The sequence below is a fragment of the Spinacia oleracea genome, chromosome 5, assembly GCF_020520425.1.
Source record: "Spinacia oleracea cultivar Varoflay chromosome 5, BTI_SOV_V1, whole genome shotgun sequence".
NCBI lineage: Eukaryota > Viridiplantae > Streptophyta > Magnoliopsida > Caryophyllales > Amaranthaceae > Spinacia > Spinacia oleracea.
The window spans coordinates 113,542,354-113,564,504 of NC_079491.1; the positions used below are offsets into that span (position 1 = coordinate 113,542,354).

The following is a 22,151-nucleotide window of genomic DNA, read 5'->3' on the forward strand; positions in this document are numbered from 1 at the left end:
TCATTGGAATAAGTGAAATCCTTTCTTTGATTATCACGTCCCATAAAAATGGAGTTAGTACGTCGTAATAGTATATAGTAATCCAACTAATATTTGGTTTCATAATACAATTAAAACTTATCTTGTGCGTAGTAATACTAATATACTATGTAAAACTTATGTTGTGATGCTCATAAATACAATGAATAAAAATCACCCAAATCAGGCGACTCATATGATCTAACATGATACTCTGTATTCACATCTTATGTGAAATTCTAGATTAGGTAATTTTCTTTTGACAAATTTGCCAAAACACATCTTTTATACGTCTTGTTATGTGAGAAATAACCTTTTAAAATTTTATCTCAAACTCATACCTTCAAAAAAAAATATTGCGAGAAACAACCTTATTTCAGGTTAAATCATGCCTCTTTTGGTGTTGACAATGGCGTGCTCGTCGCGTGCGTGCTTTTTTCTCTGGGAAAGTTTGTCAAAACAAACATTATATATGTTTGGTTTTGTGTGAAACAAACTGTAATTTTTCTGATAATTTCAAAACCTTAAAGATGTCCTCTAACAGAAACAACCTTTGTAAATGTTTATTATTTAGAAGCTCCTCGGCTAGATTGTTGAAAAATGGATAAATGACACAAGTTTTACAAATCTATTTCATATTGATCACTGCAGGAGAGCAACGACTCAAGCAACATGAGATAGAATTAAGGCTATTTCTTTTCGAAAATTATAAAGGTCGCAACATGCGACCTTTAAGTCGTGTCACAACGATGACATGACATGTTTATGTGTCATGATTTAAAAGGGAAACTAAAATATTTAACTTATATAACCTATTATACATGTTATAAAAATAGGTAGGAAAATCTTAATAATCTAATTTGTTTCATTCTTTATATCGACAACCTTATTTATATATTTTAATAGTAAAAATATTACATTTGTAGTAAAAATATTCTGATGACGCATAGCCTACGTGCATGGGAGGTTGTTTTTTCGGATATCAGATATGTGTGGCAACACACATATCAGCTAAAAGACAAAAAAGGAAGTACCATTTATGTTAAAAAAGTACCATTCTGTAAAAAAAAGTACCATTCAGTTAAAAAAAGTACCATTTTTGTTTACAAAAGTACCATTTAATTTCTTTTTTATCATTTTTCTTATTTTGTCTTTTACTATGATATGCATTTGCCCACACATATCTGATATCCGAAAATACTTCCTCACGTGCATGGCGTCTATATGTGCCAATTAAACTGCGACACTTAAGATTGCGACAACTAAAAGTTGTCGCAACTTGTGACCTTTATTATCACCCATATCTTTTAGGATAACAAATATTGTCAAGCAATATCATTAAAGTCAATTGTCGTATAAGATTAAAATTAAATAAAATTTGAAACTCAAACTGTTGATACATATATTTGGAATTTTGGAGGATACGTTGCGCGTTGATCGAGCTTCTTCACCCCGTTGGGCGGGTGGGCCGGGTATGCCGGGTGGCGGGCTTTGATGCGGAGAATACTTAGTATACACTAGTTCTTTTGTTCCTTTTCTTGAAATCAATCAATACTCTTCTAATATTCCTAGCTAGCTTCCATTTTTTTAGAAATATGGAGAAAAATTAAGCATTTAAGCCCTATCCACTTTCCGTTAGATTTCCAGACAGTTATTAAGTAACTTAACTTTTCTAGTTCCCGTGGAAAAATATAAAGATTAACTTCGGGATATTCATCACATAGAGACTTACCAGTAGTGAGGAATATTGTTCTTACAACAACCGCAACTGAGTGACATATTCTCTTCGTTTATTGTTAAGTACGGATCTGGGCTGCACCCGTCATCAAGAGAGAGAGAGTCTATTTACTGAGTCTAAAGGAGATTCCCTTAAAACCACATTGGAATAAGGGTAGTAGTCCCTTGGTCTTATTAAGTGATTAACTCTTTCTTCTTTTATCAATATGAGACTCTCACACGTGATGTTTCATGGGTTTGATCTTAACATTTCCCCTCACGTATGAAGTTCCTTTTCAATATGGTTCACATGTGATGTTTCATGGGTCAGAGTGTCTTTATCACTCCCTCTCACATGGATCTCGTTCAGTTGGTCCAGAATAAAGTACAATAAAGTCCCAGCTGTGGGCCCGGCTCTGATACAATGTTAAATTTCAGAGAAACATGAAATGTGCATGGGCAACCCAATAAGGAGGAGAAGTTCGGTCCACTTATAAGCCAATTGAGGTTCCACACTAAAATCAATTGGTCATAGTGAGAGTGACTCCACAAGCTTATAAGGTGATAATTTTTCTCCTCTTTCTCTAATGTGGAACAACTCACATGTGGAGAATATAGGGTCTCAACACTCCCCCTCACATGTGAGTGTCCTTAGAATTTAGAGCACACCAGAAAGAATTATAGCCTTTATTATGAGTGAACACCTAATAGAGGTCCCTTAAATAGTGGCTTAAAAATGTCCAGTTATGAAAGACTCAAAACACCTGGACTCTGATACCATATTAGAATTAAGTGGTTTGAATAACTGATGAAATGGGTCTGGACAACCCAAGAGGAGGAGGAGAGTTTGAACCATTTATAAATCCAATGGAGATTGCACACCAAAAGGTATTGTTTCTCAATTTCAACGGTTATTTCACTAACATGTGGCGGCTCATTCTTCATGCCTTATCATGTCAAATCCAACCATTATTAATCTTTGTCCAAAAACCCTCAAGGATAACCTACAACTACAAGTAAAATCTAACTTGCATCGTCATATGATTTTGATGATAAATTAGTGACACAATAACATGTTTCCTTTTTCAATGTCAACCAAGGCATCATTTCAATTCTTCAATTCTTTGCATCTAGCTTGGATTATGAGTCTACTTGTTAAAAAATGTAATCATTTACTAGACAACTACACAATCATTTACTAGATAAACAACACAATCATTTACTCGAATAAACTAAAGTATGATTCCTAAAAAGATAAAACATTTCTCATAGGAAAAGGGGCAGCCTGTATGTATATATATAGGGTGTGACTTGCCACTACAATATGCAATGTGCAAGTAAGTAGACAAACAAAACCTAAACTCCCCTTGACCATTACTTACCTTTCATTAAGATGGAAAGTCTTTTAGTTTTCTTTATCTTCTCTCTTGTAGCTTCTTCAAGTCAAGCCATTCAACACGATTTTTGTGTAGGAGACCTTAGTCTCCCAATGGGACCAGAAGGATATGCTTGCAAAGATCCTGCTAGAGTCACTGTTGATGACTTTGTTTACACTGGTTTTCGTGGTGAGAAACCTACCACAAATATTTTTAAAAACCATTTAACTCTAGCATTTGCAGATGCATATCCAGCTTTGAATGGCCTAGGTATCGCCTTGGCGAGGTTAGACTTTGCCGTTGGAGGAGTTATTCCAGTTCACTCCCACCGAACATCAGAAGTTCTTCTCTTGGCAAAAGGGTCAATCATTGCAGGATTTATTGATACAAACAACACTGCATACTATAAAAAGTTAGAGGTTGGTGATGTCATGATGTTTCCACAAGCCATGCTCCACTTTCAAATTAACGTTGGTAAAACACCAGCTCTAGCTTTTGTAAGCTTGAACGGTGCGAATCCAGGATTACAAATCACTTCTTCTTCCTTCTTTGATGGAAATTTACCAGCTGAAATAGCCAAGAAAATCACTCTTTTAAGTCATCAAGAAGTTATTCGTATGAAGAAGTTATTTGGCACGGCTTAACTAAGAGTAACTCACGAAACTACGTACCTGTCTTATTATTCGTTGTTTTGCATGGCGTCTATCAAGCTTGATTTACTTAATTGCATGTACAATACAATTTTACCTTCTACCTAAGGAATAGATGTTTGTTGTGTTTTTTTTCATTCGTTGCTACCTAAGGAATAGATGTTTGTTGTTTTTTTTTTTCATTCGTCGCTAAAATTTCGTGACATATATGTATTTAGTTTTAATCTTGAACTCTTAATAAAATAGGTACTCCTTAAATTACTTTTATTTGGAGTTTGAATTCTCTATTCTACAAGTTATGTACCATTTGTATGTGTGTAGCACTTTCTCAACCCCTATTAACCGATAACAATTTGATTTTAATTTATGAAAATATAAATATTTCATCAAGTACTACTATAAACCTATAAATGACAGTGATACATACATATAAAATTACAAATAATATTACAAATAATAATATTTATATTAATGTGTTTAACACTAGGACACTAGGTTTTGTACATGTTGCAATGGGTTGATAAAATCTACAATTGGGGTGGGAAAGGGGGAAAAATTAAGTAGTTATTAAGGACAGGTGTATGATAGATAAAGTCGTAGTGGTTAATTAAGTCATAGAGGTTCGAATCCCTCTTCTTCCATTTGTACTTTATATTTCTTTAATAATCGTGGCTAATTCCTACAAAAAAGTACTCCGTGATGTAAATTCTTTAATACAAATTATTTATCTTGTCTATACATAATTGATTAAGGTTAGTTTTGACAACACTAACTAAAATGGATTCGAAACAAATAAGTTGACTTAGCTTGAAAAAGTAGTAAATGAAATCGATAAGGTGCTGAAATTTTAAACTAGGTGATTGAATGAGTTACGATGATGAATAAAAAAATAAGATGAATAAATTAATGAAAAATTTAATGTCCTTAAATTGAGATAGTTTTTAAAGTAACATCGTCATTTAGGTCCATTTCAACACCTTAAATGTAACACCCCGACAATTCCTTTTTTCTAAAATAACCTTTTATAAATATAACTATAGAGAATTACCAAAGTATTATCGCCCGTGTAAAATCGTAACGGCTTGTTCAGAATTTTGCAGCGGAAAACATAAAACTAACTTTTAGGTTTATAAATAATCGATAACATATTAAGTCCCAAAAACCAATTAACGGAAATAAGGAAACACGAACAGTACGACAAATTTCAGGTCCAAATTAACAAACCAAATCGCTTAACAAAACAAATCCTAATACAAGCTCTCTAATCCCGATCCCAATGATGCATCATCTTCAAACCTGTAGATCGGCAACGCTTATCGATCCTTAGAGACTGCTCACCAAAGATGGGTCATCACTGGATCAATAAGGCATAGCCATGATCAACACACACAAACAAAGCACGTAATCAGCAAGGCTGAGTACTACATACTAAAGCAATAACAATCCTAACATGATACTATTAAACATAAGTAAGGGCAGGAAAAACATGATAAGTTGACGACCACACTTGGCTAGACTAGGCTAGACTGGACTAGACTTTTATAACAATAATATTATTTTAATTGAAATAGGCAATGGACCGAGTTTTCTAGCTAGAAGCTTCGCTAAGGAAGACGAGGCAAGGGCGCGAGTCCGTAACCTTAGTGACCTGCGATATCGAGGAACGTTTGAATAAAAATAGGACACGGTGATCAATCCGGTCTGAGATAAAGGCCATGGGCTAACACCATGAACCCCAACTCCTGTTTGTCCGTCACTTTAGACGTGCACAGTCTAAAGCTATTGCTACTCAGTTTCACTTTACATGATTTACAAATTGACACCCTATTATGACTCAACAATCACATAAGGCATACAATCCACATTTATATATTCACAACTGTTTTTATCTTGGAATTAAGTAAGTGATCACAAAGGTATCAAACAAGACTCATTCCAATTAAATCCAACCTTTCCTTTAATACTGATCAACCCCTCTATATGGGTATAAGGTTTCAACTTACTAAACAAGGTCCACGGCCCTCATAAAGTAGTGAAAAACTAAAAGGGAACAATGAACAATCGATCTGAATCAATATATATAAAATAATCTAGTGTTCCCAATCCAACATGTTTGCATCAATCATCTACTAACATGTTATAATCCTTGTAACAAAATCCATATGTTTAACATGTCCATCCAACAATATTAAACATGAAATTCCGACATAATCAGGTTCATCAATAAATTTCAACTTGGTTTCAACAGATAACACACATTCCAAGCACACAGGTATGTACGTACCTTGTGTAAACAAACTGATAGGCTACTTTAACACTTTCAAAAGTCGCCTAAAGAGAATTTTCCGCCTAAAACAACCAACAAATAGTCCCAATCAATTTCTAATCATTGGCGATCATAATTAAGCGTTCTAAATGCGTCCTAAACATATTTAGAACCTTCCCAAATAACAAAACATAAACATTTGATTTCCTAGCATCATAATTAGTGAACTAGTGATTGAAATTCGTTGAAAACTTTTTGCAAACATCGTACTTTAAATTTTCAACAATATAAACTCATTTAAAAACTTCACCAAGGTCAATCTATGTTCCTAGTACATCGAAACAATAAATTTAATAATCCATACTCGTCCTACCATGATTTACAATCATAAAAACCTTGAATCTCATACTTTAAACAACCGAAATTAATATTTCAATGTAATTTGATAATCTGAAAATTAATAACTTTATTATATAATTCGCATAATCTGAAATTTATAATTTAAATCATAAAAACCATAACTTTAATTCAAGAAAACATAATTCGAATTAATAAATCATGATTACGCCCTAACTTATATTTTAATCAACCAAAACTGAAAATAATTCGTTTACAATCTCAAACCAAATCTGAAAATCATGTTCAAACCATAAAAATTATAAATTTAATATCAAGAACATAATTTAAATTAACAACTATAATTAATTAAAATAATTAGTTACTTAGGGTTTAAGAAAATAACCAATTCAAGAGGGGGAGAAGAGGGCTGGCCGGCGGACGGTGGTGGCTCGCGGCAAGGGGCTGGGCACGATGGCTGCGTGCGGTGGTCGGCTGGCCTGGATCGCGGTCAGCCATGAAAATCGAGAGAACAAGCAATGAGAAAAAAAGAACGAAAATAAAAGAAAAAGAGAAAAGGGGAGGAAGAAAGAGAGACTACTGGCGGTCAAGATGGTGCTGGCGGTGGCAGGGAGTCGGCGGCAGAGAGTCCCGCGGTGGCTGCTGGTTCGGAACACCAACAGCGAATAAGGGACAAATCCATGAGATAAAAGAAACGAGGAACGAAGGAGGAGGAGCTCGAAGAAGAAGGAGAAGGAGACTCACCGGCGTCGAGGAGGCCGGCGGCGAGGAGACCGACGTGAAGGAGGAGAGAAGCGGCGAGGAGAGAGAATGAGTTTGAGGGTTTGAAAACTTACGTGAATAGTGAAGGAGGAGAGATTTGCTCTCTTTTTGGTTTCACGTGAAAATAGAAAAGAGAAGGGAGTATTGTGTTGGGTTTATTGGTTTGGGCTTTGCCCAATTGGGCTAGGAGTAGGATTTAGGTTGATCAATCCAAAATGGTTAGGATTTTCTTTCTAATTTCAATAGAACGTGATTTCGAAATTCTAATTCGTTTTAACGTAAAATTTAAAAATACATTTTGATTTCATAAATCATTAAAAGTATTCAGAATAAAATAAAATAATTATATTTTAATTACATATTCATTTCTAAAATCCATAAATTATATTTAAATATATTAATATACGTTAAAATATATAAAAAAATGTATAAAATTACGGGGGATTACAATCTACCCCTCTTAAAAGAAGTTTCGTCCCGAAACTTGACACGAAAATTCACATATCTTTCCAAACTTTTAAACTTATTCTTATTGTAGAAGTACATGACAATGCAGCGCTGGCCCAAAGGCCTTGGCTGTGTGGCATGCGTGGATCAAAGGAGAGGGGAGCAGCAGTGGCACGCGGCCCACGACCCAGCAGTGCGCACCTGCTTCTTGCTTCGCGTGTGGGCTTGGCCGGCCAACTTGGTTGGCTTGCTTATTATGACTACTAGGTTTTTCTAATATCCTCAGTACACTTTTCCAACACGCACAATTCATTTTACACATCAAACCCTAAGGAAGAGAGAGATACCCTAATTCTCTCTTAGCCTCCATGGATGTGTTCTTCCCAAAAAGCACAAACTCGTGAATATTGTCTAAGCTACGATTATCAAGACGGATCTGAACGTGTCGGTGAACCAAATAGAGGAACGACAATTGGATTTCTTTGTTCGTGTTCATTGATACTAAACTCGGGAAAACACGCTTCGAATGTAAGTATGCTTAATCTGTGCTTTATACATGTTTCCTGGCTTTGGGGATCTTCCGCACATGTTATATGTATTTAACATTATTCCCCTACAGTGGTGTCATGAGCCTTATGTATTCAAAGCATTTTTAGCATTATTTATTGTTTTTGTATGTTGTCGAATTTTTTAGATTTTTTGTTGAATTTTTCGAATTATTATGGATTATTGGATGAATCGTGTAATAAGTTCTGAATTCAAAAAATTTCGAAATTGTGACTTTTCTGACCCTAATCTGATTTAAAACGATTTTCTAAGATCAACTCATGAGAACGGCGTTGCAAAAACAGGCCTCGAAGTACGGGTTTTTGGGAGTTTTTGTTAATTAACGAATTAAAATTAACAAATTCAGAAAAGTTTTTCAATCAATTGGTCGACCTAAACTACTCGGCATTTATTGAAATTTTGACCTAATACTTTCGGCCATAAATGTTAAGTATAAAACCTAATTTCACTTTCCCCAAATTCGTAAATTTTAGATCGCTAATTGATTTTTTAAATAATTTAGATCTGGAAATTTGGTTAATTGGGAAAGTGAATATAATTTCATGTAAAGTGGCAGATTTTAAAAATTATTGGATTAAAATTTTGATTATATTTGTTAATTTTAATCAACATTTAAACCAAATTGGTAAAAATCTGAAATTTAAATGTTTAGAACGATTTAAAGTTTTAGATTGGATTATTAAAACGTTCAAATTTTTTGTTGACATTGTTCGTTCGTTAAAATTTGAATAAAGTTAGCCTAGATTTAATAAAATTTAACAAAATCGGATTGTTGTTAAAAATTAATTAAATCGTAAAGTCGTTATTTTTCGAAAATAAAAATTGTTAATTTTGTGAAAAATAACTAAATGCACGTGAAATTTAATTTTTTATTAGTTGGTTCGTTTGCACGAACCAAAGGATCGAACACAAGGGGTGTATGGACGTGTGGCTCGTCGTAGCCACGCGGGCTGCCTCCACATTGCCGACGAACAGCAACGCGGGCAATAGCAAGCGAGCTGCGTGTCGCGCGCGCTGGGCGGAGTGAGCGAGCAAGGCAGCAAGCATTGGCTTGCGAGCTGCGAGCAAGAAAGGGCGAGCTGCCTTGCCTTGTTGCGCGCAGCGTCGAGCACAACAGTAAGCAGCAGTGCCACATAGCAGCGACGAGCTGCGGTATTGTGTGCGAGGGTTTGCGGGGGCATGGGCGACTTGCTCATGGGCCTCGTATATCACACAACACGAGGCAGTGCTGGGCTGGGCGCAAGCCCAGCCCGCATTGCACATTTTTGGGCATTTTCGTTTCGTTGGGCTTTAAAATTTGTATTTGCATTAAAATGGCTAACGGGATAATTAATTAATTGTTTTATTTAACTTGGGCCGCGCCGTGAGTTAAATTTAATATTTAAATATTTAATTATTCGGAATAATTATTGGTTTGAGTGGGAGCCTCTTAATGAAATTAAAATGAAATAATTATTTTAATTATTTTCCTAGGTCGCTTTATTTTAATTAAATTAAATTTTAATTAGAATAAATTCTAAGGATTAATAATGTGAAATTGATTAATCTTTTAGGACGCGATTATGTGAACGTGAATTTTAAATATTTCACGTAAATACTTGCATAATTAAATGGGCCATTCGTTTTAGGATACGAATCGGTGAATGCATAGAATGTATATTTTATGTAATGCAGGTACTCCAAGTGACTAGTATGGCCAATCTAGGATAGTTAAATACGGTATGCGAACCGTTTTATCTTTGATTGTAAAGTTTTAAATATGGTATGTGTACCATTGAAATTTTGATGTAATTTTGTTATTTCAAGTATTTCTAAGTTTAGAACTTTAAGTTAGCATTGAATGAAGATTCAAGATGATGCCAAGCTAACAAGATGGTGAAGAAGATTGGATGCTTCAAGACAAGAGTTTTGGGCCATACTAGTTCACCAATTTAATTTATGCACTATATATTATGCTTGAATGAAGATATTATACATGAATGTTGTTTGTATGCTCGATTAGATTTAGTTCACTAAATAATCGAACCAACATAGAAACAACTAGGTCCAAAGTAATATTGAGTTCAAAAGTTGACTTCAAAATCAAACACTTATAAAAATCTAAGGATCTAACGTAGTAGGTTTATGCCAAGGCGAGGTGCTATTCTAGTTGACTTAGATGGTAAGGCGTCCCAAAGGAGCACGTTGATTGTGGTTGTAGCTCAAACAACAATGGTATATTTTGTGGCAATGGGATAAATTATGGTATTAATTTATTAGCCAAGAGTAATTTGGAGATCATTAGCAATAGGTTTTTCTTACCTAGAATCTTAAAAGACTTAAGACATGCCAAAGCTGCTTAAGGATTTAGGACTTTTAGGGTCTTGGAATCGTTTCATTCATTATGGACCATGTTTTATTTTTTGCATGAATGAAATGTTTAATAGCTTTAATAATTGCATGAATTCTTTTATTCAAGTTATTAATGTATGATAAATGTTTTCTTTGCTAGTTCATTTTGTAGAATCGTAAATCTTCAACTTTATTGCGTTGGGATAATAGAACTGCGATATTTCCTCGATCGATTGGTAACTAATTTTGAGAGCGATTCTCAAAGAAAAGGAGAGTGAGAGTGTATCTTGAATGCTATTTTATTATAGTGATCTTCATGGTTGTTTTCAAACTAAAATTTGAATTGAAGACCAATTGGACCTCATATATTCAGAATACTGGGTAGTTTTGGAATAATGAAGTATTGAGTTAAAGACTCATGTATAACCAATGGTTAACAACCAATTTTCTTTTGATTCAATAAATGAACTGGGCTCATTGGATGTTGTCATTCAAATTGAATAAAAGAAAGGGACTTTATAAGCATAACAAAGTAAGAAGATCAAGCAAAGAGTAAAATCTGTAGGACTATAAGAAAACGTGCTAGAAAGGATAGGAAAGGGGAATAATAGAAATGAATTCAAGATTCAATTTCTACCTAAAAGTTTGTGTTAAAGAGAAATGACTTAGCAAATAAACTCTTATGGTATTAGATTACCGCTTGAGGTTCTAACTCTTGTTAAGAACTCAAATTCCAAGAGCTAAGTCTGGTTATTGACCTACAAGTGGGAAATGAAGCAAAGTTGTGCTACATTTTGTAGGGTCATCATGTTTGTTTTAATGTCTTTCTAAAGGCTGGAACTTAATGGTATTATGTTCCATTAATCATCATAAACAATTTCTGTTTGGACAACAGAAAGACTCACATTCAAAGTAAACAAAAACATTCGTTGAGTGCTTATTTGAATGAAATGGTCATTTAAGGGTTGAGTCATATGATTGATTAATAAAAAAACAAATCTCTTCACACTCAAACTTCAGAAGGTTCAAATCAATTATTTAGATTTGTGTTCCACGTATCTTTGGAAATGTCATAAGAACATATCAACAAGACAACATTCTAAGATTCCATGGCATGGATTTCTGAAAGTTGGTTAATTTAAGACACGTGTGTCTTGCTTGTTGAACATGACATCAAAATGGATTATTGTTAGAAGAGTCTAGACAATTATGTTCATGGGCCAAAGATGGATTTTATGACTTATCTATTTCACAAGGACTTGAGAAAATATGGCTATATTTACTCAAGGTGAAATATGTGAAATGCTTCAATGCGATTCACAAAAGGGTATAAAATCAACTTGGCATGAATTGGAACATCTAGGTTGGATCAAGGTGATGTTTGCACGAGCCAAGAAAGATTATCTAGATTGTTTATATGGCATTAGAACAATCGAAGCTCCATAAGAATGTGGTATGTCCAAATGTAGAAATCGAAATCTATTCGATTAGCGATAATCATGACTATTTTCCTATATAATGATACTCTCAAGTGACTATCACACTAAACAAAGTTGTCAAAGCTAAAGATAAGATGTCATAAGGATTGAACTTCGGTTCAGTACATCTTTTCAGTACATATATATCTAGGGTTGCCGAATCCAGTGGGAGTTAGTGTTTACATCAAACAAACTCAAGAATATATGTATGTTACTTTATGAGCGACTCATAGAAACAAAAGGTATTGATTCTACCACAAATCTGAGAACATACGGTTGTTGGTCTAGATAATTTCTTTTAGGAAACCGGCCATCATATTTCCAAAAAGGCAAGTGGAATAAAAATGACCTCGAAGTGAAATTTGAGTCAAGCAACAAACAAATGTAGGATACTTAGGAGTCTTTGGAAAAGCTCCGTACTTAGATGCCTTTGGAAGAGCTTCATGAAGACTTTAGAAGTGCTTCAAGAGAATCCTAATACTCCAAGGACTTGAGTAATGTCTTGATAGACACTAACGTTTGATGTTCAATACCTATGTAAATCGTATAAGGAATAAAATTCAACCAAGATAGATACATAGATATCTTGAGGAATGAAAGCTATGAAGACTTTGGAAGTGCTTCAAGAACATACGAGTTACAGGTTAGCTACGACGAATTAAAAATTCCCAAGTATGGTTTGAGGCCATCAGAAACACAAGTATGGTTTGAGGCCATCAGAAACATAAGTATGGTTCGAGGCCATACAAAATGGTTTGAGGCCATTTTATCCGAAGTATCTTCATCTTAAAGAATCAAATCTATGATTTGGTTGATTTGCATAAAGGGTTCACTCCAATTAGATGCAAACATGTTTTATAAACATACATGGTTGATTTTCATAAAGGGTTCACTCCCATTAGATGCAAACATGTTTTCAAAACATACAAAGATGATATTGTATACACATACAAAAGAAAAGCTAGATTGGTGGTTAAAGATTATAAACAACTTCACGGCGTTGATAATGTTGAAATCTTTTTCACCAAGTCGGAATGCTTGAACTATTTTGGATAAATCTAGCAATCATTGCATATGGAAATATGGCAATTTGAAAACGAAACACCTTCCTCAATTGGACTTGTAGAAAGGAATTGTGTACATCACACAATGTAAAAGTTTTGGATGCTAGATAAAAGAGCAATCTTAAGAAATCTATTCGTAGATTAAAGCATGCAAGTGGAAATTGGACCATATTTGTCTAAAAGGCTATTGAGGAATTATAGCTTTATGAAAATATGGATCATCTTGTAGATGAGGAGTTTAGTGGGAGCTAAGTAAAGTTTATTGGTTCTATATATGAGATACATATTTCTCTATTGAAAATGACATTCAAACTCTAAATGGTTAGATTTGAAAGTATTTGTCAATATTAGAACCATGGCTAAACTTAGAACATACTGGGTTAAAGATCTATTGGATAGGATCTAAAGCGTTGTTTGGATTCAAGTAAAAGTAATTACTAAATCAAACACAATTGAGAGACTCAAAAGAGACTCTCAACCCATATGAGTAAGTCTAAATAATGAATGCTTTAACTAAGTATAAAGCTAGGCTGTTATCACTAAAGCTACATGCATTTGCCTAAGAAAAAGTTGAATCTTGTTGTTAGGCAAACCACAAACATACACGGGCAATTAGGCGTCATGATTAAAAGGTGGTAACATAGGTTCTAAACCATATGTGATGCATGGGAAACGGAATCAATGATTAGTTTGCAAGTTCTCAGTTGAAAGATGTATCTCCCACATCTCTGTGAACTAGTTCGAGTACTCCAAAGGATAACATCATTTGCAATACTACATAATTGAAATGAATTCATTATTGCCTAAGAAGAAATGAAAGGGAATTGTTTCTAGTTGGAGTTCTTCAATGAACTCAGGTTGATCACAAGTCTGCTATTTGGATGATTTTCTATTTTAAATATGATCATCATTCTAAACAGCAATGAAAGACTAGATCATTCAATAAACATATTCAAAGATCTTTTCATCTTACATCGAAAGGCTTTCGATAGAAAAGATGCTAAGAATAGCAAAGTATGATAAATTAAACCTCTGCATCGAATGAAATACAACACTCATATGTAGAAATGGAATCAAGTTTGAATTCCATGAATGTTTTAAGTATTGGGTGAAAGGCCTATCTCTGTAAAACATTAAATGCTTGATTTTGGGTTAGAGGCCCACAAATTGGTAAGCATTTGGTTTAAACATTTATCATTTATGAAATTATATTTCATAGATCATTTAATCTTGGTTTAGTATTAAATGATGAAGTCCAAGTGATTCAAAACATTCAAATTGGATGTCAAGATGGATTCTTTGACAAAGAAACGCCCATAAGTGAACTTGAATATTGAAATCACAAAAGGATCCCTAATCCAGGTCATTGAAAGGTTGGACGACCAATGACTAATGAAGATTAGATTGCAAGTTGATTTATAGTTCAGTTTCTTGAACTAGATGGACCGGATGTCAGAAATCATTTGCATATATACTTATTGGATCTTGTATCGGATTGACCATGAGAACACTTTAATAGATTAAATTCATGTCATATGTAGTTCTCATTAATGGTGATTGAAACCTATTCCTCAGAACCTGAGTAGTTATGGCTGCTTGTTTGAGAATTAGTTCGCTTTAATACTCGCTAAACGTCGCACCGTAAAAGGAGGCTATAAAAGCAGTTATTGGGCGTACTATGAATCAAATTAAGTTGTTCATAAGTTACAAGAAGGGATTGTCCTCATATCTTTGATAGGATATGGTGTTATTGTTGTACAAGGCCTCTCGAAGAGTTAGATACTGTGAAAATGCATGGCCGTGCTCAAAATGGTTAATTAAGGCTTAACCTTCTGTAAAATTTTAATAGTTGAACTCAGTAATTCGAGAAACATTTATGAACCTAATAAGGATGGCTTGGATCTTACCTTATGTTCAGTAAGTAACACCAAGAGACAAAGGAATCGGAATGTGATGTGGGCTTAATAGTTGCCACCTTAAAGCCCAATGAGGTCAGGATAACTGGGCAAACGAATCCATGGCCCAAGCCCAGGAAGCAGGCCTGGACCTGGGTATTCAGGGAAACCAAAGGGACAAACTTTAGTTAAAGAAGCCCACAAGGTCCGGCCCAACTTGCTAAAAGGCCTCTTTGACAAAAGGACACGTGGCCCTTATCCAACGGAGCACGCCTCCCATAGATAGGGCGAGGGATCATCTCCCCAAAAACCCTAGCACTATAAATAGGGCTCAGATCCCAAGAAAAGAAATCAATTCATTCCCACCAACTTAGCATTAACTTTGCTCTGCCCTCTCTCTACCAATTACTTCTCTCTCTAGCATATACTTACTTAAGCATCGGAGGGAATATTCCTACGGGAATATTCTTGTTTTGTGGGTTGCCAGAAGTTCGTGCCAGGTCATACTTGATACCTCCGAGGAACGCGTGACACATCATCACCGTAAAAGATCCCACAACATTTGGCGCCGTCTGTGGGGAGGTACAGTGTCATGGCTGAACTTCAATCTGAGCGTGGAAAACCCCAGGACGAAGTGGGACTCTTTATCATAGGAGGGACATTTAAAGTCCAACTACCATTGTGACGCAGCAACTAGCCGGCCTGCCTCCGTGAGGTCCGTGCAGCACTTGTTGAATGATCTCCATCAAGATATTGCAGATGAATGGCAAGAAGGGTTTCAGCACGTCCTTCAAAAAGAAATCACTAGGTCCCTCCACGAAGCCAACCACGAGCATGATAATGGTAGGATGATGGAACCTTTATCAGAAGATCTCGACTCACCCATGAATGGACGCACCCTGGAGAAGGAGAGTCGGCATGTAAAAGAAGAACGTCCAGGAAGATGGACGAGACAAGCTTCGAGAAGAGTGATGAAACTCAGGGTCATCACTCTCTCAAGATTCCTAGAAGGCCACATGAGAGCGTCACCTTGAGAAAGTATGACCGCAACACTGAGGTGAAAAGAAGGCGAAGGAGGTCGTCAACTAGAGGCTCCTTTATGTTCAACACGGCTCTTGAAAACATTCTCTTGGCTGAGGGACCGAGTCTGGGAATAGAACCGTCCACCCGACGACTGGCCACCTCCAGCCAACAGGCCCCGTTCTGTGCTTTCCACAAAGATGAAGGACACGACACCCAAAACTGTCGGATGTTGAGGAAGATATTAAGTGATCATGCGGTTGAAGGACGCCTCCGCCAGTACATTAACCTAAAAGATGCAGACAAAGGAGTTATGGTAATATCAGGGGGAATAGCTGCAGGAGAACCATGTAAGGAAGGAAGGCAAGCAGGTCCATCTTATCTTTGCCCCGCACAGATGAATCTACGCTCTGTAGAAATTTCCAAAAATGATTACAAAAGGGCGGCAACACCATATGACGATGACCCTCTGGTTCTAGAGATTAAGGTGGCTAATCTTAGAGTGAAGAGAGTACTGGTGGACACGGCGAGCTCGTCCGACATAATCAGTCTGCACTGCCTGCAGAGATTGAAGCATGATCCTGAAGCCGTAGAAAAAGTATATGGGCCCTTGGTAGGATTCGAAGGGAGCATCGTTCGTCCAATTGGCTCCATCTTACTCCCAGCCTCCATTGGAGTTCCCCCGGTGACCAGAGAAGGCGTCATTCGGTTTATAGTTGTAGCAAACCTCATCGCATTCAATATCATACTTGGCCGTCCAACACTCAACGACCTAAAAGCTGTAATCGTACCTCATTTACTACTGGTCAAGTTCGTAGGAAGTAACAGACGCGTTGGGTCCCTCTATGGAAACCAACAGCTGGCCAGGGATTGTTACTTATCGACATTAGAGCCACCGGCCTGGGGAGCCTCTCCGAAGGGGAACGAGCAAGCTGTTCCTCTGGCAAACCGTCGTAAAACCCGAGAGACACCAACAGAGCACAATGCAGAAAGACGACCTGAGCCAGTGGGAGCACACTATGCTATAATTCTGGACTTAGCAGATCCGTCTCGAACGGTTCCCATTGGGATTCCCCCTGACGACCCCATGTCGACAGCATTAGTGCAACTGCTACGAGAATACAAAGAAATATTTGCCTTCACGGTAGAGGAAATGCCAGGCATTGATCTGGCGGTAGCCGTGCATAAGCTAAATGTGGATAGCTCTATAAAGCCAGTACGCCAGAAGAACATGAATCATGGAGAAGCAAGCAATTTGGCCGCTGCTGTTGAGGTTAAAAAGCTAACGGACGCAGGCTTCATACGTCCATGTCAATACCCAGACTGGGTGGCCAATGTAGTACTGGTACCCAAGCCCAATGGGACATGGAGGATGTGTGTCGATTACACCGATCTCAACAGAGCCTGCCCTAAGGACAGTTTCCCGCTGCCGAAGATAGATCGACTCGTGGACTCAACAGCGGGGCATGCCATGATGAGCTTCATGGACGCCTACTCCAGATTTCACCAGATCCCTTTGTGGCCCGAAGATCAAGAGAAGACGTCATTTGTCACAGAACAAGGATTGTACTGCTACAAATAATGCCGTTCGGGTTAAAAAATGCCCCAGCCACCTTCCAACGGTTGGTGAACACGGTTTTTGCAAAGCAATTGGGGAGGAATATAGAAGCCTATATCGATGATATGATTGTAAAAATCAAGCAAAGAATAGATCACCTCGACGATTTGCGGGAAACCTTTGAGACCCTCAGGACATACCAAATGAGACTCAATCCAAAGAAGTGCATATTCGGGGTATCCTCTGGCAAGTTCCTTGGCTTCTTGATTGATGAAAGGGGCATTGAAGCAAATCCGGACAAGGTACAGGCCGTCATTGATATGACGTCCCCAAGGACGGTCAAAGATGTGCAACGCCTAACTGGATGTCATGCTGCCTTGGGACGATTTTTATCTAGAGCTGGAGATAAGTGTCATTACTTTTTCAGTACCATCAAAAAGGGCACCCAGTTTGAATGGACGCCGCAGGCAGAGGTCGCCTTCCTTCGTTTAAAAGAATACCTGCACACTCTGCCACGACTGGTCAGCCCCCTCTCAGGAGAAGTTCTGTATCTGTACCTTGCCATCTCAGAGTACGCACTAAGTGCCGTCTTGCTTACAGAAAGGGATGGGACGCAACTACTTGTCTACTTTGTCAGCCACATGTTGCAGAATGCCGAACTCAAATATCCAACTGTTTAAAAATTCGGTTTCGCTCTGTTCTTGGCTATAAGAAGCTTCGTCCATACTTCCTGGCTCATCGGCTGATAGTCTACACAGATCAACCTCTAAAGCGGCCATTTACCAATCTGGAAGCGTCCGGAAGAATGCTCAACTGGGTAATTGAGCTTAATGCATTCGATATTTCGTATGAGCCGCGGAAGGCAATAAAGGAACAGGCATTTGCTGACTTCATTGCGGAGCTGACCAAGCCACCCTATTTGAAGAATGAAAAAACCCAGTGGATAGTTCACGTGGACGGCTCGACCACCCAAAATGGGCCGGGAGCCGGCATTATCTGCGAATCACCAGAAGGAGATGTCTATGAATATGCAATGCGTTTTAACTTTCAGGCGTCAAATAACGAAGCTGAATACGAAGCCTTGATATGCGGAATTCAGATGAGCAAAGCAGCAGGGGCAGCAGACGTCCTGGTTTTATCTGACTCACAGTTAATCGTCAGTCAAGTAAAAGGGGAATATGAGGCCAAGGATGACGCCATGATAAAATATCTGGAAAAGGTCCGCCAGGAAGTTCAGTAGCTGTCTAACTTTGAGATACAACATATACCCCGGTCTGAAAACAACAAAGCAGACGCTCTATCCAAACTAGCAAGCTCAGCGTCTTGCGATACGCCACGTCATGTGTTTTGGGAGGTAAAACAGCTCAAAAGCATTGACGCCTCGAGGACAGACATCCTAGACCAAACAGCCACCTGGATGGATGATATTGTTAATTTCAAAATGAATGGAGTACTCCATGATGATCCCAAGAAGGCAGAAAGATTACAAAGGAAAAGTACCTGGTTCGAGATATGGAATGGGACTCTATACAAAAAAGCTTTCTCGCGGCCTCTTCTTCGCTGCGTAACCCCCGAGAAGGGGCATGAAGTACTGGAAGATCTTCATCAGGGATTATGCAGCTCTCACATAGGAGGGAGGGCCCTAGCAGAAAAATCCCTAAGAACTAGATACTATTGGCCCACTCTCAAAGAAGACGCTCTTGACTTGGTTAAGCGGTGTGATAAATGTCAACGATTTGCTCATCTAATTCGACGGCCAGCACAGACACTGACACCAATCACCAGCCCTATACCATTTGCCAAATGGGGGATGGACTTATTAGGTCCCTATACGAAGGCACCAGGTGGATTGCGCTATGTGATAGTTGCCGTCGACTATTTCACCAAATGGGTAGAAGCTGAAGCTTTGAAAAACACTAAGGCTCAAGATGTGAGAGCATTCATCTGGAAAAACATCATCACAAGATTTGGCGTGCCTCAGTCTATTGTCTTTGACAACGGGCCGCAATTCAAGACGCCCAAATTGGAAGATTGGTTGGCTGACCATGGTATCACAGCATGTTTTGCATCAGTGGGACGCCCCCAAGCTAACGGACAAGTAGAAGCATTCAACAAAATCATCTCTGAAGGGATGAAAAAGAAGCTTGATGAGGCGAAGGGCTTATGGGCCGACGAGTTACCCAATGTTTTATGGTCTATACGGACCACGGCAAAAAACTCCACAGGAGAAACACCATTCTTGTTAGCTTATGGAGCTGAAGCCGTCCTACCCATTGAAATGTGTAAACCAACTCTGCGCATCATGTTATTTAATGAGGACGCCAATTGGGAGATGATGAAGGCGGCCCTGGATTTCTTGCCAGAAACAAGAGGAAACGCGGCTCTGCGACAGCAGCTATACAAACTCCGAATGACGAGGGAATACAATAAAAGGGTCTCTAGGAGAATACTAAAAGTCGGAGATTTTGTGCTTACAAAGATGGAAGCCGTCGGACGCGCCAATGAACAAGGGAAACTCACTACTGCTTGGGAAGGTCCATATGAGATTTACGAAGAGGTTCGAGACGGAACATACCGGATCCAAGACATGCAGGGGCGTCCGATTTTACGTACATGGAATGCGGATAACCTCAAGAAGTACTTTTTCTAGATTAATATTTATGTTATCTTGATTAAATGTTTTGTAAAGACGTCCAAAACATAGACGCACCATGTAGCATGCTTTAACATTAAATGAAAAATTCCCTGCAAGCCGACCTTGCTGGAAAACCTTTATGAAAAATATGTTACCAAATCTCTTGGAGAAGTGTAAACTAACATTCTCTCCAGAATTAAAGACTAGTCGTCTAAAGGGCCAAGAAGTGGCCCAGATTAGCACCCTCACTAGGCTGATCACCTAGAACACAGGGGTCACACATTTCTCAAATAGCTATATAAAGTAGCTAAAGACCTCGGCACAAAGACCAAGGCAAGCATTTGACGTCTCAATTTAGGGGCGTAAGCCATAATCATAGAATCAATCACAAATAAACAGAGATGACAAAAGCTAAAGAGCAAAAAACGTTCAAAAGACGCCTAGTCATTCCAAAAATTAGTCATAATTACAAAATTATGCACATAGTGCCACTAAGCAAGCCGTCACAAAAAATAAGCCTAAAATAAATACAAGGCACCTAGAAGCCCTCATTCGTCGTCATCACTGGGAACAAACTCAGGAGGAGTGCGTCCTTCCTTCTAAGCCTTCTCCACCTCAATTTGATAGGTGAAGAACTTCTCAAACCAGCTGAAGGGACGTTCACTGGAAAATTCGGTATTCCATGCAAACTCCATGACCGACTGGTCGAGTTGATTTCTCACCTAACATGACCGACTGGTCGAGAACACTCTTTGACGAGGAAACCTCCTTGCGAGCCGCCTCCAACTGGGCCTCCAACTCCTTAAACTGAGTCTCAAGACGAGAACACTCAGCTTCCTTCTCCTTAATCTTCTCAGAAAGATTCTCCATTTGAGAAAAGTTCTGATCGATTTGTTTAAGGCGGCCCGTATTCTCAGCACGTTGGAAGGTCAGGGACTTGGTCACAGCGTCAATCTCCTCCTGCCTGTCAAAACGAAGTTTCTCCAGCCCAGCAAAATGCTGATCGCCGCACTGACTGGCCAGAAGACGGTGTCGAGCCTCTTCATGCCCCAAAGCAGTGCGCCACTTCTTCAGCGAGTCCAGCATGATAAACATCTGCACAAAACAACAAGAGTAAAAAACAAAAGAAAAACGAGTATATAAAAAATGAAGGCATAATGAAACTCACATCTAGTGCCGAAGACTGCATGGCGGCAAGCTGATTCTCAGCCGCCTCAGGAAGGGTCTCAGCATACTTGGGAGGAATGGCATTGCGCATCAAAGTCATTATCCTCCTCCGGTCATGAGAGTTAAAACCGCCTGAAGAAGGGATCTGATCCAATTCAGCATCAATGTCTTTCCGAGGGTCGGGTATTTCTATGGGAAAAACAACGGCCTTAGAATCTCTGGGAGAGACTATAGAACTGCTAGACGAGGAACGGCAGGTGGTTACGATGTTGGAGTAAAACTTACCCCCAGAATTTCTAGCCCTTTCCGCCGCCTTCAGAGGAATATTCCGGCGGACGGCTTCAGCAATTCCCGCAAGAGGATCAACCGCCGCTCCAGCTTTCCGAGAGCTAGGAGAAGCGGATGCAGTCTTAGGGACAACAAACACCTTAGGTGCCTTCGAAGTCGTTGACTTGAAGACGGGTTTCCCTGTGCCGCCAGCCCTGCGCTTGGAAGAAGGTGCCACGTCCGTAACCGCCTTCCTCGAACTCTGAAGAAACAAAAACATATAAGTTGCAAACATCAATGGAAATTACACACTTAGGAAGGCTTGAACAATACCTTCTCCTCACACTATGACAGAAATGGCTTTTAATAGCGCTTAATAATGCTTTTAACAGCGCTCCTTGAAGCGTTGTTGATGGCTTCGCTATTAAAAGTAAAAGGTACCTTTAATAGCGCTTTACAAAAGCCCTGTCATATGTAGTATCTAGACTTATTCAAATGTTTCTTTCATAGCACATTATAAACGCTATTAAAGAAACGCTATTGAAGATTTGGCGCCATCTTTCAAATTATTTTCTAA

General features: G+C 38.2%; 1 protein-coding gene across 1 annotated transcript; it reads left to right on the forward strand.

Moving 5' to 3' along the window:
* The first annotated feature begins 3,049 nt into the window (after positions 1–3,049).
* LOC110790282 (auxin-binding protein ABP19a) lies at positions 3,050–4,021 on the forward strand. The gene has a single exon (XM_021995069.2). It carries the CDS (start codon positions 3,128–3,130, stop codon positions 3,752–3,754), a length of 627 nt encoding a protein of 208 aa, XP_021850761.1. The 5' UTR covers positions 3,050–3,127; the 3' UTR covers positions 3,755–4,021.
* Positions 4,022–22,151: the final 18,130 nt, after the last annotated feature.